Source organism: Hyperolius riggenbachi, chromosome 9 (genome assembly GCF_040937935.1).
Source record: "Hyperolius riggenbachi isolate aHypRig1 chromosome 9, aHypRig1.pri, whole genome shotgun sequence".
NCBI lineage: Eukaryota > Metazoa > Chordata > Amphibia > Anura > Hyperoliidae > Hyperolius > Hyperolius riggenbachi.
The window spans coordinates 165,099,452-165,117,921 of NC_090654.1; the positions used below are offsets into that span (position 1 = coordinate 165,099,452).

General features: G+C 43.7%; 1 protein-coding gene across 12 annotated transcripts in view; it reads left to right on the forward strand.

Moving 5' to 3' along the window:
* The window catches only part of CACNA1D (calcium voltage-gated channel subunit alpha1 D), a 665,324-nt gene that overhangs the window by 568,864 nt on the left and 77,990 nt on the right, over window positions 1-18,470 (forward strand). For all 12 annotated transcript variants that reach the window (XM_068253651.1, XM_068253660.1, XM_068253661.1 and 9 more), the window contains one exon: window positions 5,674-5,804. In XM_068253651.1, the coding sequence (XP_068109752.1) occupies window positions 5,674-5,804 (131 nt within the window). The remainder of the gene's footprint in view (window positions 1-5,673; window positions 5,805-18,470) is intronic.

Below are 18,470 nucleotides of genomic sequence, written 5' to 3' on the forward strand. Positions count from 1 at the left end.
TATTAAATCTATTTTATACTTAGTGAGTATGTTTCAACAGCACTCAAGTATTTTTTCCAGTTTTAAGCCTCCCATGCCATTATGGAACTGTGCTACCTTTGGTTCTTACAAGGTATTTCCTTATATATTTCCTTGCTTGAGAAATCAGAACCAAAAGCACTCTCTCATGGCACATTTGAAAAAAAAAACAAAAAGCAAACAAACAAACTAATGTTTACTCAAAAAGATCCTTTGCATATCAAACTAGAGCATGCAAGCGAGCGCAGTGCACCCAGAATAATTCTCAGTGCCAGAAATGGAATCTCCTTACAGCTAGATAGATAGTCTAGGCCAAGAAATGTTGTTCTGATGTGACTGAATAGGCTCCAAGATGAGTTTCTAGCACTGGCACCAGGTGTTATTCAGAGTTCACTGTGCTTTTTTTCTTACTAAATAAGGTTGACATGCAAAGGATCTTTGTGAGAATGCATTTGCCTTTTTGAAGTGTTGAGAGTTTATTAAAGACACACTGGAGTGAAAAAAAATTATGATATCATGAATTGGTTGTGTAATGTGTAATATCTATGGCCAGTAATAGACTGTAGTAGGAGTAATTACTAGAACATTGGTAGCAAAAAAAATATTCTCATATTTTTATTTTCAGTTATACAGCTTTTTTTTTTTTTTTTTATAACATTGTATCATTCTCTAATATGTGCAGTTTACACATTACTCAGCATTCTAAATGTTTTTACAGAACAGGCAGTGAACTTTTGACCTGTCCTGAACTGTTCTCTGAAAAAGAAAAACACAATACAGTTGAGATAACCTAATCAGAAGTCAGAGCTTTCTGCCACTTTCAAAGTCGTGAAGCTCAATGGCAATTTGCATAGATAACAACTGGAGTTTCTTAACTCTTCCTGTACTGGAAACAAATATTAGACTTATGTCTTTGCTCCTAATACTTTATTTCTTAGCTGTACTACACAACCAATTCATTATATCATAAGAAAAAAATTCCGCTTCAGTGTCCCTTTAAAGGAAGGTAAGTGTTCCATGAGAGGACACTTCATTTATTTTTATTTTTCTCAAGAAAGCAAATTTATAAGCAAGTACTTTGTGTGGATTAGAAGCATCACAATTGTGTTCTGGGCACAGAAGAGTTAGAATTGGAGCAACACTTGTCCTGTTGATAAGTATAACATTGATTTAATAATGGCGAAATCTATAATCAAGCAACTTTTTGAGTTGCAGTAGCACTTGCTGTAACTGAGCTCTGCTATCATTTGGAATTAAAGGATACCTGAGGTGAAAATAAACAAATGAAATAAACAATTGTATCTATCTTCCTTCTCCTAAAAAATGACTTTTTAAGATATTCCACGGTTTTATTTTATGTTTAAAGCTAATTTTTAAGTTTTAACTGTTTTATTGTTTTTGCTCAATGACGCATTCATTGAAGTATGCCAGAGCTAAAATGTATGAACTATTGACCCTTTTTATCTCTTTCCTGCTCTCAGTAGCATTTTCAGCTAGGAAAGTGTTTTATAGTTGGAATTTCTTATCAGTGAGGGTCACACTGTAGTCACTTCCTGTCTGAGTCAGGACTGAGTCAGCCGCTTACATACCTGATATTTAACTCTTTCAGGCAGAGAAAGAAAAAAAGGAACACAGCATAGTTATTTGTGTGCTAGGCACTGTACATACCCATGTCTATCTCATCATGTCACATGTCACTTCGGGTATCCTTTAAGTCTAGAATTATCACTTTTTGTCAGAATAAGTACCGTGTTATCAGAGTAAGAATCATTAAGATGAGGCCAGAGTTATAGATTTACTACCATGTCAAAGAATTAATCAGGACCGTGTTATCAGAGTGGAGACCACATTCTCAGAACCAGAATAAGCACCTCGTCACCAGATCAGAATCGACACACATTGCGAGAGTCAGAATCTGCACACGAGTCAGAATCTGCACACGCCACAAGATTCATGAATCGGGACATGTCACCAGAGTCAGAATCTATACCATGTTATTAGACTGACTACCATGTTACTTTTACCACCACAAAACAAAGGACAAGCACCATCACATATAAACAAGGCTTATTAATATCAATAGATTAATTGAATCTTGATATGGATTTAATAAAGGCTTTGTTTAATTTATAATACTGTAGGGGTGTGGTTCATTGAGGGCCAGTCCTTTGCCTTTGTTTATTGATGACTACCATGTTACCACAGTTAGAATCAGTCTCATGGTGTTACCAGAGTCGGCACCACTTTATTATAACTAGATTCAGTATAATGTAGCCCAAACAATGTTTGCATTATCAGCTTTTCTTCCTTCCATGCATTGTCAGTAATACAAATATTAAGATTTATAAAACCACATGCAATTTAAGCCTGTCTTGTTTGAAGTCCTCTCTGTTTGCAGTGAGCAGACCCGCTCACAAAAAGCTCAGTCATATTTACTGGCACATCCCCTGTCACCAGCCCATCTTCAGTCGACCAAATTTTTGCCATCTTATAAATGTCTGGTGTTTTAAAGGTGCAGAATCCATTTCTCTCACCATCCATATTAATAGAGACATGCTTATACTGTAGTTATTTGTAGCTTATTCTGCTTTTGTAGTCTTGAAGGAACTATAAGGAGTTGTCAGGTCTGGAAGCAACTTGAGGACCCCCAGTGCCAGTGGTGATGGAGGCTGAGCGTTGTGAAGGTGACATTCTCAGTCTCTTAAGCAGAGCATGCCGAACACTCTGCTCTTCAGCATGATACAAGGAGCAGCATCAGCAATGGCTTTAGGTTAGGGTAGCCACTTTCCTCCAGGACTGTGGTTGCTAGTAGAGACATCAGAATGCTGACATCCCAGCTCAAGAAGATCCGATGATGGTTAAATGAAAAAATAAACATTGATACTGCACATTTAAAACCATTGTTTTGTCTAAATGCAGTCTTTTTAGTCGTAAACCTCTAATGTGCTTGCATGGCCTAACCAAACTGCTTTGTACTTGTTGTAACTACTGTGCTTCAGCTTTCTCTGCAGCCTTTCTTTTTTTCCTTTCAACTATCCTCTCAGAATATTCTGAAGCAATTCTGTTTTAGGGTGGTGGCATGGAACAAGTGTTGCCTCTTGCCAGCTGTATTCCCCTACATTTGTTAATATTGATACAGATGCATGCTTCAGAATACAGAATCTCCGATAGCTGTTGCCTGCATGTATGGGTCCTGTAACATCATTTGAACCAACTTTCATATGCTTCCCTCACTGTCCTAGTCAGTTATAACATAAGCTAAAGGTGTAGGTGGTAAGTATTAATTTCTACTCACTTTGTCCATTCTGTTAGGCCGGGTCCGATTGTGCAAGTATATAGTGATCCTCTAGCTATAAACTTTTCAGAACACCAGTTTTATAGGAACTGAAGTGTTTACAGGAGTGGCAAGACAATCTGGGCCCATAAGCTTGTCTGCCGCAGAGGGCCTTTTCTTCACATACTGTTCTGCTTGCTGTGGCTTTCGCTAACCATGGTGAAAGCCATATATAGTTCAGACTACCTCACTCTGCACTATACCTCTGACTACCTCACACTGCGCCATACCTCAGACAGATACGGATTTAAATTTGCATCAGCATGGGTGCCGCATCCTTTTCAGAAATGAACACAGAACCACAGTGGAAATGCAGTCTTAAAAGTCATTCATCAAAAGTTTTCAGCCAGCTCCTCTGTGGCATAGGGACCGAGTGAAAACTGCTCAGCAGGTGTAACATAAACCCTGCAGCTGGAATTTGTTCATAGCAAAAATTCTTGCATACAAATTTAATGTGAAATGTATGCAGCTGGGCATTGGTCTAATCAGAAATTCTGGCTGATTTTGACTGCCTCCAAACCTCTAGCTAGCTATGCATAGTTTAAATGCATTAGCTCATATGAGGTAAACTCAAGCTAGTTTATTGGACGGAACATGCAGTAAGATTCAGTACCTACCAATATTATGTGTGCAGGGCACTGCAGTTTACTGATAGTTTGCTGAATCAAACTTAGTGTATCTCAACTCAGATTACTTCACATTGTAATCTACTTCATATTAACTCACACTGCACTGAACCTTAGCTCACTCCACATTGCACCTAACCACAGATTACCTCATACTTCACTGAATGTCGGTTTACTTCACACTGCGCCTCAGATTGCCACAAACTGCAGATACCCTCATACATATGCATTCTTTGCTTATTGGAAAGATTTACCTTCACTTTTGGTCCTGATAACCATCTGTCACTTCAACAAAAACTAAAGAAAATTCTCCCCAGTAGTAATTTAAGCAGCAAAACTCTAAAAAAAAAAAAAAAAAAAAAAGCTTTTGATGCTTTTTAAACTTGTCCGAAATTAAAATGTTACAATAAAAATTTTGTTTGGAGCTGAGTGCTAGTCGCTAACATTTTTTTTTTAGTATTCATCCAGAAGGGTGCCATGTAGGTACAATCCTAGATCAGCAAGACTAGAGAATAGTTGTGTCACTGGCTTGTCTGAAGTTAACACCATGCCCATCTAAATTTTAAGAACTTTCCATTGCAATGAACTGGTGCTATTTTGGAGCAGCTGCTGCTATAAGGCTGTAAGGCCCTCTCCTTAGCTTATATCTCCGGGTCCGTTAAAAATGGCGCCGGCCAAATAATGGCGCCAGACAGTGAACGAAAATGTCTTCTAAACGAAAAATATCGTTTTATGTTTTTTTTTTTCGTTTTAGGTGCAGGCTGGGTGGCTAGTGCAGGCTGGGTACCATAATAGGAGACCTCAGATCAGCGGCGACATGTAGCCTGCCTCCCTCCCTTCAGAGTGCGAGCGGAACGTTAGTATGAGAAGACTCAACGGGACTTGACATGTCTGCAATGTCCGCTTCTCTCCCCGCAGCGCGCCGAGCATCATCTACTAGGTAACAGCGTGTCTCCTTACTGTGACGCGCCGCCGCCAGTACGTGCAGGCGCGTCACAGTGAGGAGACACGCTGTTACCTAGGAGATGACGCTGGGAGCGCTGCAGGGAGAGAAGCTGTCATCGCTGGCATGACGGATCCCGGTGAGTCTTCTCATATCTAACGCACCGCTCGCACTCTGCAGGGAGGGAGAGAAGGGCATTAGTGAGATGCAAAAAGCAAAAACAAACGAAAAATATCGTTTAGGACAACGGTGCCATTTTTTAACAGTCAGAAACGATAAAAAACATTCTACAATGATTTCCTATGAGGCGCCATTTTTATAAAAACGATGTCTGGCGCCATTTTTAACTAGACCCGCCATGAGATCCTAATGCGGAATAGGATCTCATGGCAGCTATAAAGCGACAAGCAACTTTGTGGCCGTACACTTTAGGAAGGTAATCTAACATAAGGAACTAAACTCTATAATAAATAGCCAGACACAAGAGAGTATAGTCTTCCTATAGTCTTCCTCTGTATACAGCAATACAGCAATGTGTGAGATATCCTGTATCTAGATAGATCTCCCTTACCTTTTCTCCTCCAACTCTTCCATTTCCATCTTGCTCGCATGGTGCTGTCCTGTGCTAGTCTAGTGTGCCGTTTGCTGCGCAGCTTAGTCTCCGCTGCATCCATCACATTTCTTTTCAGATGCTAGCATTCAGGGTGATGGTGAATGTTGCTGACTTGGGAAAGATTTGTCTGTTCATTTAGATGATGAGGTAACCGTGGGGAAGTTCTATGCCACCTTCCTGATACAGGACTACTTTAGGAAATTCAAGAAGCGTAAAGAACAAGGACTGGTGGGGAAATATCCTGCGAAGAACTCCACAGTGGCTCTGCAGGTGAATGTTTTATTTTATATTGTATATTTGTATTATTTATATATGCCGATAATGCTTCTGTCCAGATCTCCTCTTCCACACAGATGTGATGGTGATTTTCCTTCCGCAGTAAGTAATACTTTCAGCCATGTGGTTGTTTATAGATGATTTTACATTTATATGTAAACCTCTAAGGCAGCATTATGGTGGTTATTTACAACAAAGCTCCAGGTGGAAATCCAGTCGCATCTAATGAATTGCACCCCCTCCCCCGCCCCAAAAAAATAAATTAAATAAACAGTTTAGACATTCAAGGTTGTAAATATCTCACTAACTACCTTAAAGTTAACCTGAACTGAAAATACATTTATGAGATAATTATATGTTTATTACTAATGGTAAATGGAACATTAATACCAAAGAACTGAGCTTCTTATTAAGACTCAATTTTTTAAAAAGAAACTTGAAGCAAGAGGCACGTGGTGACGGCCATATTTGTTTCATTTTAAAGAATACCAGTTGCATGGCAGTGCTGTTGAACTATTTGGCTACAGTAGTCTCTGAATTGCACACCTGAAACAAAACATACAGCTTATCCGGTCAGACTAGGGCCAGAGCACTGATCTGCATGCTTGTTCAGGATTTATGGCTAAAAGTATTGCAGGCAGATAGTCAACAGGACACCCAGTCAATTGTCATTGTTTAAAAGGAAATAAATATGTCAGCCTCCATATCCATCTCACTGCGGGAGTGCTTTAAGACTGAATTCTAAACAGAAATCATTGACAGTCTGGTCACTCTGGTGTAAAATGTTTCATTCAGCTCCAAAACAAACACTTTTAAAATGTGATCAGCAGTGTTTTCTCAGCCAAGTAGAAGTATTTTGTATTCTATTTACTTTTCAGGACATCAAGTTGAATTCCACTAGGTATTCAACTGCTTTATTTGCATAGATAACATAACTAGATTTTTAACCCTTGGAATGCAGGGAAATAGGAAGGAACTTCAGAAAAAGATGAACTGTAGTGAAAATAACAATGAATAAAATTGCTTTAGAGCAAAAACTAATATGCTGGAATTGCTTGCCTCAAGTAAACAAATTAAAGTACTTTTGTCTTTCATGTTTTTCAAATACTTTTTTTTTGCTTTAAGCTGTGACACCCCCCTTCTTCCCCATTCAAAGACTTATTAAACCCTTATCATCCCTACAAGCTGATATTTCCCAAGTACTGGCGAGCCCATGAGTGTGGAGATTTGTCACCTGAATTATACCATGCCAGTTGGCAAATAACTGTAGGGGATAGCCCCCTTTTCAAAACACCCTATCCCAGGAGGAGTTTATAGTAAATAGCCTCCTTTAAACTGCTCAGCGGTAAGCCCGAGCTGAGCTCAGGCTAAGCCGCCGCGGAGGATTTCTCAGCCCCTGGTCGGCCGATTTGCACGCTTTTTGCTTTGTTACACGCAGCTAGCACTTTGCTAGCTGTGTGTACAAGCCGATCGCTGCCTCTCCGCATCGAATCGCCGCTACCTGCCGCGTTAGAGGGCCCCCCCCCGATCCACCCCACTTAGCGCAGCCTGGCGGTGATTGGCCAGGCTGCTCTAAGGGGTGGATCGAGACTCCCCCAGACGGCATGACGTGGATGACGTCATCCCGATCATCGCCATGGCGATGGGGGAAGCCACACAGGTAATCCCATTCTGAACGGGATTTCCTGTTTGCTATTATCGCTGGAGGTGATCGGAAGTGGTGGGGGGATGCCGCTGCACAGCGGCTATCATGTAGCCAGCACTAGGCTAGCTACATGATTTAAAAAAAAGTAATACTTTTTTTTAAAAGTGCTGCGCCGCCATCCTGACGGTTTTAATATAATAGATCGCCAGGGAGGTTAATAAGGAAACTCCCAGATACTCACCCCATTCGGATAAAGAGATAAAAGAAGTCAGTTGTTATTTCTTTTTATCTGTTTACAGAGCTACTGTGCAAACAAACACCTCCATCCATTCACAAATGAATGCTTTGAGGCCAGCTAGGGTCCCCTTTGTCAAGGTGCAGTGTTTAATTTCCCCACTCATATTTAGTAAAACTTTAATTTTTCTTTTTTAATTTTGCAAAATTAAAAATACGTTGAAGACAGTGGGGACAAATGAATTTCCTGTGTTTTGAAAAACTTAATAAGACTTTCTGGAAACTGTAATTGAAACAAAAAATGTATGCAAAACATCTTGTTACCACCTACAGTGCTGCCCATAATTATTCATACCCCTGAAAATGTTTCGTACCCTTCACATTCTGTGGGAAAATCCAAAGTTCTAGACCATTTCAAATAGTCGAAGCTGTTCTAAACCATCATAATTACCCTGATTAATTGGGAACAACTGTTGTAATCAACTCAACATATGAAAAACAGCAGCTCTCTGCAGTTGGTTTGTGGACAGTCATGGCTAAGACAAGGGTGCTCATTGAGGACCTGCGGCTGCACATTGTGGCAGCTCACAAGTCAGATAAAGGGCTACAGGGCCATTTCTAAATGTTTTCAAGTTCCAGTGACTGCAGTGCAAAGTATTATTAAAAAATACAAGAAGTTTTGCACTGTGGAAAATCTCAGAGGATGTGGTCGGAAGCCAAAAGTGACACATGTGCTGGCCAGGAGGATAGTAAAAGAGGTGAAAAAGAATCCAAGCATCACCACCGAGGCCTTCCTGGTGAATCTGGGCTCTGCTGGTGGCAATGTCTCAAGGCGGACAATCCAACAGACACTGCACACTGCTGGGTTCCATGGATACAGACCAAGAAGGACGACAATTCTCTAGATAAGGCACACAAAGCTTGCTTGGTCTTTGCAAATGCTATCTGGACAAAGAAGAAGACTTCTGGTCTTCTGTGTTATGGTCAGATGAAACAAAAACTTAATTGTTCGGTCACAATAATGTTTCCCTCATTTGGTGTAAAAAAGGAGAAGCCTTCAACCCAAAGAATACCATCCCCACTGTCAAAGCTTGTAGGGGGAACCTAATGCTTTGGGGGTGTTTTTCAGCCAATGGACCAGGGAACCTAATCACAGTTAATGGCACCATGAAAACGAGCAATACATGAGGATTCTCAATGACAACATCAGGCAGTCTGCAGAAAAACTTGGCCTTGGCCACCAGTGGACATTTCGGCATGACATTGACCCAAAACATAAAGCAAAAGTGTTGAAGAAATGGTTAGCAGACAACAACATCAACGTTTTGGAGTGGCCCAGCCAGAATCCTGAGGGAGCTAAAGATCAGGGTGATGGCAAGAAGACCATCCAAACTGAAAAATGTGGAGCTCATTGCTAAAGATGAATGGGCAAAAATACATGTGGAGACATGCAAAAAACTGGTCTGCAATTATAGGAAGCGCTTGATTGCTGTAATAGCCAATAAAGGTTTTTCTATTGATTATTGAGAAGGGAATTAATAATTTTGGACTGGACACTTTTTGCTCAAATGTAAATAAAAAAATGTTTTCCCCACAATAATGCCTCTTGTACATCATCTTATTATCTTTTTGGAGACAACTATGTCATTTCCTGTCAAAAAAAATTACTTGCTGGTTAAATAAAAGTAATTTTAAGTCAAAATTTGCCAGAGGTATGGATCATTATGGGCAGCACTGCAAATGTAAAACCCATGTATGTGTATATGTGAAATAAAGAGGGGAACACTGTTTTGATATAGAAGGGAAAGTGTGATTTATATGGTGGCAAATGCAGCAAAGAAGTTTAGGTAGATAAGATAAAAGGAGCAGCGGTGTCACAAGGAAGGTGCGCTATGCACCATCAGAGGGGAAGACACCTAGTGCCATTGCAGAGACAGCAGCACAACAATGTATGCTGGATGGGGACTCATCCGTCTGGAATGCTTCTCCTCCTTCCAATCTGAATCCTGTCTCCATGGCTCCCTGGGATGTCAGTATGTACATGCTAGTGAGAAATAGGTGCGGCGTCAGTTAGGAGACACAGGAGGTTTGCCTGAAGAAAGCACAGTAACAGGACAGGGGAATGCTTTCACTGCCGCTTACTCTGCATGGTGAAGGGGTGACGTCTACCTAATACTTTTACCTTGGGAGGTTGGGGGAGGCTCACAGAGCTCAAGAACCTGTTCTGTTCTATAGAGAGCACTAGGGGAGGAGAAGCAGAGAGTCCAGCTGTAGAAACTACAATATCAGTTAGCCAAGTATAATCCAACTGCTTAAAGGGGGTCAACAACATCAAGAGATATCTGTACTTAGACAAGATATTCACTTAAAGCCCCATACACACGCTCAACAGCGGTCTCTTATGCAGCACAATTGTTGAACAACTTTTGTTGTAAAACAAGTTGAAACAGCTAAAAAAAGTATTTTAATATTGTTCAAAAACCTGATAAGACTGATAAGAAGCTCTGACTTGGGCTGTTGTTGGTAGGAATTTTGTTGGTGGTGGTGGTGGTGGTGGGGGGGGGGGGGGGTGGTCTAAAGTCTCTATTGTATATTGTAGCACTCTACGCTATCTTTTCCTGACGAAGCCTTTTGGGGTGAAACATGTAGGAACTGGTGTCACTGTATATATTTGCACCCTCTTGTGTTATTCCCTCAGTTTAGTAGCAGTAGACTTTGTACAGGACCTTGTTGTGTCCAATTATGGCAGTGATCTTTCACCCATTGGTTACACTGACCTGCATCTGTCACTGCTCAGCCTTACATGTGTGTGAGATAGCTACACCCCTCCTTAAAGAAAACCTGTACTGAAAATAAAATTCAAAATAGGCATACACAAGTCATACTTACCTTCCATGTAGTCTACTCCTTAGTGTCTTTCTCCTGTCCTGCGTCCTATTTGTTCACTATGATCAAGGGAATTTTCCGTCCTCCATTTTGAAAATAGCCATTACCCATAACAGCTTTCTGGTCAGCACACAGTTAAACTGTAACATCGCCCACTTGAGCCATAGGGAAACATGGACATTGCCTGGTACATCCGTTTTCCTCTCAGCTATAACTGACAGCAACTGATATTTTACTGACAGCAACTGATATATTTCAGATCTGACAAAATATTGTCAGAACTGGATGGGATTATTGTCAGAAGAAAATGGTGAGCTTCTGAGAGGAACTGATGGCAAGGTAACTCTGTAATTTTCATTTGAAGTTACCTCATGTGTTTATTTTAAATATTTTTACTCAGTACAGGTTCTCTTTAAGATTCACATATTAGGGAGGTAGGGGATCAGCGAGAACCCGAGCACACCTGTGGGGCATGTGAGCCTCTCCCACTGACTCATGTGGGGAGGTCTCTTCACGAGTATTGTATATTAAATGTTGTGCACTTTACAACTGTTGACCTCTAATACCTCATAGGGCTGTCCTTTAGACTTAGATTAGTAGTATTTTCCCCTGGTACTCCATTCGGAAACGTTTGCAAGACTGATAAGAAGTCAAACCAACAGTTGAATGGACTGTTTTGGTTTATTACAAAAGCATACTTCTTACAGTATTGTACCATATTTATTTTGTGTAGGTGGAGCATTAAGAAATGCTGAGTACTGCATTTAACATTCTTTTGATTTGCACAAAAATTGTTTCATCTTTTGTGACACGTTCCATTTATCATATAATATCAATAAAATTAAATGTATAAAAAAAATAATTAAAACATCATACAATCAGCTCTGGACTGTAGCACATAAATGTACAGATCTGCAGTGGGAATTTTGTGACCTTAAATTGGAATTAGTGTGAGTATAAACAGTAATAAATAAGCACATATATTAAACCCTCACTCAAAACTACTTTATCTTTGATGATGATGGTATCAGCGCTGTGTAATATGTTGGCGCTTTATAAATGCAATAAATAAATAAATCTACTAGTAGCTCATGCTAACCTTAGGCTGACATGACACAGAGATTTCTCAGCACCACTAAGAAGAAACCACATACTTGTTATAGCTACAACAAAATTGTTATAAAATGGACAAAAGAGAGGCCTTCAGGGAATACCAAGTTACTTTGCGGTAGTCCCAGTCTGGCATCCGGCCAAGCAGGAAGTGACGCGCACTTTCTGTTCCATAATCAATGACATGCGAGGAAGTTTATTTCCAAAACATACTTCTGCACATGTGCGACCCAGATAATTGTGCCGGGTTTTTTATAATATGCGCGTTACTATAGACTTACATGACATCCAGCCTGATGCAGTTCACTGCAGTATGCCACAGGAGCCGTGGGGTAACGTAGGTATTGAAGCACGTTAGATAGGGCACTTATGGCGCAGTGTACCAAGGAGGTACCGCAGGGACCACAGTGTTAAACCCCCCTAAAGACCAGGCCATTTCTCAATAAATTGGCCACTGCAACTTTAAGCACACAAGTGACCCCCCACCCCCCCCCCCCCCCTTTCTCCCCACCAACAGAGATTTCTGTTGGTGGGGTCTGATCACCCCCACATGTTTATTTATTTATTTTGCAAATATTTATTTTATTATTTTCATAATAAAAATATGTATTTTTAAATTTATTTTACATTCCCCTCGTCAGCTAATCACTGCGATCGGCTGTCATAGGCTTCAGCCTATAACAGTGCATCACGTCACACGGCTGACCCCAGTACAGCGCTGCCTTAGATCGCAGCGCTGTACGCTGTATGCACTGCTACCAAGTGGAGATGCGCATGCATCAGTGTGCAATCTCCTGCAAAATAGGCCCGCAGGACCTTACGCCTATCTGCGTTAGGCGGTCCTGGGGCTGCCGCCGCATCCACTCCCATTGGCGTGATGTGGTCGGCAAGTAGTTAAAGTGTGTCAGTTCTATAAGACTGGCATACAGCAGATGTTTTCCTCTTATTCAAGAAAGGAAAAAAAATCAGAAACAGGAAACTATAAACCTGTAAGTTCAACATCTGTTGTGTGTAAACTGTTTGATGGTATCCTAAAGGGATCTTTACAAAATTATATAGCGCAAAATAATCTCATATCAGATCATCAGCTTTGGTTTACTAGAGATATGTCTTGTTTGACCAGCATGTTCAACATTAACTAAAGATAAGTACCCACGTTACGATTTGCCCGCCGACCGACGATTTTTTGAGGGCCAGGCAGTTGTTTCCGCGATATCGCAACGTGGGTACAGGCGCATGACCACGCAGCGTCACTTAGTGTCGCGTAGTGTCACGCAGCTTTAGGGGTGAATGCAAATTTAGAACTTGGGAAAGTAATAGGTGTAGTATATACTTGGACTTTGCAAAGGTTTTTGACAATGTTCCCCACAATACCCTGGCACCAAAGCTAGGGAAAAATGTGTTTACGTGAAAAAAGCTGTCTAATAGACAAAAGGAAAAAAAATTACAGGAACACAGGTTTCGCAGGCACCACTGTAGTAGATTAAAGCTTCTTTATTGGTCACATCAGACAAGGCAGTGTTGAACAACTTGATAAAGAGCCAGGTTGCTCGAAACAGCGGTCTGTCGTTGTACCCTCTGCCTTGTCTGATGTGACCAATAAAGAAGCTTTAATCTACTACAGTGGTGCCTGCGAAACCTGTGTTCCTGTACCTTACGGCTCCAGTGGTGTGGAAAGTTGATTGCCTGGGCACACTATCTCTTGTACATGGGTGCTGTCCCAACCACAATTCTAGGAAAAAAATTAGTAATAAAAGGATTACACTCAAAATGGGAAACTTTTAGCATTGCCAGTTCTAATCAGTTTATTTACCAATGACCTAGAGGTTTTGATACAAAGTAACACTACCATCTTTGCAGATGATGCAAAGTTATGCAGAATTATCAGGATGATGACATAGTACAATAGGTAGGCAGGGCTATGCCTTGAATCATGGATGGGAGTGCTCCCTCTTGGTCTGTGCAATCTCGCACAGGCTCGGACTGAGCCGGCGGGAGCTCGGGATTTTGCCCGGTAGGCCCCTTACGTACAGGGCCCTGGGGGCCCCGAGCACTGTAGGAGGGGTGAGGGGTCACAGCCAGGCACAGCGCAGGAAGGAGGAGCAGCGGGGATGGGTGCCGTCTCCCCCCCCTCCCTCACCTGGGGGCCCCCCCTTCCATGCAGCCTGGCCCGAGCCAAATCCCTTCTAATAACAACAGACCTCAGATCACAGCGAAAGCAAAGTGACAAGCCGCGCAGATGTCCACACTGAACATATTCCAAATGCGGAAGTGACGTCATTCACCTCTGACGTCACGTCCGCATTTGGACTACATTGAGCGCGCATAGTGTGTGCTGCCTGTGACTCTGCTGTCACCGCGATCTGAGGTCTGTCACTATGAAAAGAGGATCGGGGACAGGCTGCGGGGACCAGTCGCCGCGAGATTTGAGGTCTGTACTGTACCCTGCCCCAGCACAGCAACCTGCCCCAGCACAGCACCCCTGCCCCAGCACAGCACCCCTGCCCCAGCACAGCACCCTGTCCCTGCATCCTGCCCCAGCACAGCACCCCTGTCCCTGCATCCTGCCCCAGCACAGCACCCTGCCCCAGCACAGTGCCCCAGCACAGCACCCTGTCCCTGCCCCAGCACAGCACCCTGTCCCAGCACAGCACGCTGCCCCAGCACAGCATCCTGTCCCTGCCCCAGCACAGTACCCTGCCCCAGCACAGCACCCCTGCCCCAGCACAGCACCCTGTCCCTGCACTTTGCCCCAGCACAGCATCCTGCCCCAGCACAGCACCCTGCCCCAGCACAGCATCCTGTCCCAGCACAGCATCCTGCCCCAGCACAGCACCCTGTCCCTAGCACAGCACCCCTGCTGCTGCACCCTGCCCCAGCACCCTGACCCTGCTGCTGCACCCAGCCCCAGCACCCTGACCCTGCTGCTGCACCCTGCCCCAGCACCCTGTCCCTGCACCCTGTCACAGCTCCCTGCACTGCACCCTGCCCTAGCACCCTGTCCCTGCACCCTGCCCCAGCTCCCTGTACTGCACCCTGCCCTAGCACCCTGTCCCTGCACCCTTTCCCTGCCCCAGCACCCCTAGTACACATGCGGACCTGATGGGGAACTGTTAAAGAATCTGGCAGGTCGGTCCTCCGACCTGCCTTCAGTGGGCGGAACCTTGCCGCAGATGGTGTCTGATGCCTGTGGGGTTTGGATGCGGCAGTGATTCTTCCTGTCGGAGTATGGGTGAGTGTTCTTTGTCCTCATTGGCCTGCCAGCTTCTTTAACAGTTCCCCATCAGGTCCGCATGTGTACTAGGCCCTGTGATTGGTCTGATTATTCAGACCTGTAATTGGATGTGATGTGGGTGGATAGGTATATATTGCACATTGTATTGCAAAATGTCAGACTGTCACTTGCTTGATAAAGGGGATGCTCCCCGAAACGTCGCACTCTGTGTGACAGCTTGTATCTTTGATGTTTCAATAAAAGAGCATAATAGCACATGGATGGTGCCGGCCTCATCTTCTATTGATATACTTCCGTCTGGTCCACGGATAGCCTGGGCACATCGTCACTTTCATAGGAGTGCCTATGGACAAAAGATGCCAATAATTTCTAGGGGCCAATGCCAGCTCAGATATTGCTCAATAGAAGACCCTTTTAGCAGGGGTCGAGTCCTGCGTGAACGCGGGGGGACGACGTCCACTCACTTTTCTTGGAGAGTGGACGCCGTCCCCCCTAGCACCCTGGAGGGGAGCAGCGCAGCAGAGAGGAGCATTGGGCAGAGCAGCGGGGAAGGGCGGACGTCCCCCCCCCCCTTCCCTCACCTTAGGGCTCCTCTCCCTGGCTCTCCCCTCCATAACATTGCGGCGGTGGCCACCGCCGCCAGCCACCGACGCAATGTTATGGAGGGGAGAGCCAGGGAGAGGAGCCCTAAGGTGAGGGAAGGGGGGGAGGAACGTCCGCCCTTCCCCGCTGCTCTGCTAAATGCTCCTCTCTGCTGCGCTGCTCCCCTCCAGCTGGGGGGGCACCTATACACCTGTCTACATATACTGGGGCCACTATACACCTGTCTACATATACTGGGGCCACTATACACCTGGCTACATATACTGGGGCCACTATACACCTGGCTACATATACTGGGGCCACTATACACCTGGCTACATATACTGGGGCCACTATACACCTGTCCACATATACTGGGGCCACTATACAACTGGCTACGTATACTGGGTCCACTATACACCTGGCTACGTATACTGGGGCCACTATACACCTTGCTACATATACTGGGGCCACTATACATCTGGCTACGTATACTGGGGCCACTATACACCTGGCTACGTATACTGGGGCCACTATACATCTGGCTACATATACTGGGGCCACTATACATCTGGCTACATATACTGGGGCCACTATACATCTGCCTACATATACAGGGGCCACTATACACCTGGCTACATATACTGGGGCCACTATACACCTGGCTACATATACTGGGGCCACTATACACCTGGCTACATATACTGGGGCCACTATACACCTGGCTACATATACTGGGGCCACTATACATCTGGCTACATATACTGGGGCCACTATACACCTGGCTACATATACTGGGGCCACTATACATCTGGCTACATATACTGGGGCCACTATACACCTGGCTACATATACTGGGGCCACCATACATCTGGCTACATATACTGGGGTCACCATACATCTGGCTACATATACTGGGGCCACTATACACCTGGCTACATATACTGGGGCCACTATACACCTGGCTACATATACTGGGGCCACTATACACCTGGCTACATATACTGGGGCCACTATACACCTGGCTACATATACTGGGGACACCTATACACCTGGCTACATATACTGGGGACATATACACCTGCCTACATATACTGCGGACACCTATACACCTGGCTATACTGGGGATACCTATACACCTCGCTACATATACTGGGGACAACTATACACCTGGCTATACTGGGGACACCTGAACACCTGGTTACATTTACTGGGGACACCTGGCTATACTGGGGACACCTATAGACCTGGCTACCTATTCTGGGGACATCTATACACTTGGCCACCTATTCTGGGGACAACTATACACATGGCTACTTATACTGGGGACACCTATAGACCTAGCTAGCTATACTGGGGGTACCTATTTTGGGAGAACTGCTGTCAGATCTGTATTTTTGGGGACCAACGGATGCCAGATTACGTGTATTTTGGGGAACCGCTGCCAGATTGTGTATGTTGGGGGACCACTGCTGCCAGATTACATGTATTTTGGGTGTTACGTGTAATTTGGGTGATCCACTACCAGGTTTCACGTATTTTGGGGAACTGCTTCCAGATTATGTGTATGTTAAGGGAACTGCTGCTGCCAGATTGTCTATTTTGGGGGAACCACTGCCATATTATCTGTATTTTGGAGGAACCTCTGCCAGATTATGTGTATTTTTGGTGAAATGCTGTCAGATTACATCTTCTTTTTGGGGATACACTACGACAGAGCTCAAACTTCCCCTGGCTTTTATACCACTGCTAAGGCCATGTATATTTGACCCCACCCATGCCCACGCCCACACTATGCGTAACCACGCCCATTTTTTGGCGCGCCGCGCATTTTTAGGGTGAGTCCACTCACTTCTTTTTCCAGGACTAGACCCCTGCCTTTTAGTATTAAACCAGCTTAGCCATCTTAGATACATGTATGGAAGAGTGTGAGTATAGAATATACTGTAAGTGAGCATTACAAAAGCACTACACCATTGTTTAAATTATGCCCTAATTCTATATTGCTAGATATGGTTACCATGCATAGTTAGCTCATGCCAAAGTAATTGCAGCAAACTGGAGGAGATTTTAAACTAGGATCTGGGGGGAGGCGGGAGGATAAAGTCTCAACATATAGACAAGATAAGGTAAAAAGACAGTGGGAGCCTAACATTATGGGGGGTGGAGAGGGGGGTGGGGACAGTGTAAAGATTAAGGAGGTTGGTAAAACTTCAAGTAGCCCATTTCAGGTAAACAAAATTGGTAAATGTGGTGGTAAAAATATAAAGTGCATGATAACCAATGCTCGGAGCCTTGCAAATAAAATAGATGAACTAGAGTTCATTCTGAATGACAAAGGCTATGACATTGTGGGAATAACCGAGACATGGATGGATGAAAGTCATGACTGGATAGCCAATTTAAAAGGATACAATGTGTTCAGGAGGGATAGAACAGGGAAAAAAGGTGGAGGGGTTTGTCTCTTTGTTAAGAATTCTTTTACAGCTGTCCTCAACGATGAGATGGAGGAAGATTGCGAAGATGTGGAGTCCGTTTGGGTAAATATTCATGGTGGAAATAAAAGTTGCCAATTGCTTATTGGGGTATGCTACAGACCACCTCATATTAATGAAGCTGCAGAACTATATATATGTTAAAACGGCGCTACTGATGTCTAGCGAAACAGTTCAGCTCTCTCCTGAAGAGTATCTTTTAGATGAAGAAAGATAGAGTTCTGTGTGTTTGCGCTTCTAAATGGGTATAGCCAGTCCCTTCATCAACAGTTTATCGAATAGTAGTCAGCGCTCCACTTCACAAGCCACAAATCAAGGTCCCCTATGGGGCCGCACTCACCCTTCCAAGATGACCACTGCAAGACTGGTCAGGATAGGCTCAACTGTAGTCCTTCACGATCTGCTGTCAAGTTTCCAATATGATGTGCTTCCATTGGAGGATCTCACATTACTTCTGCTCTTGGGACGATGAT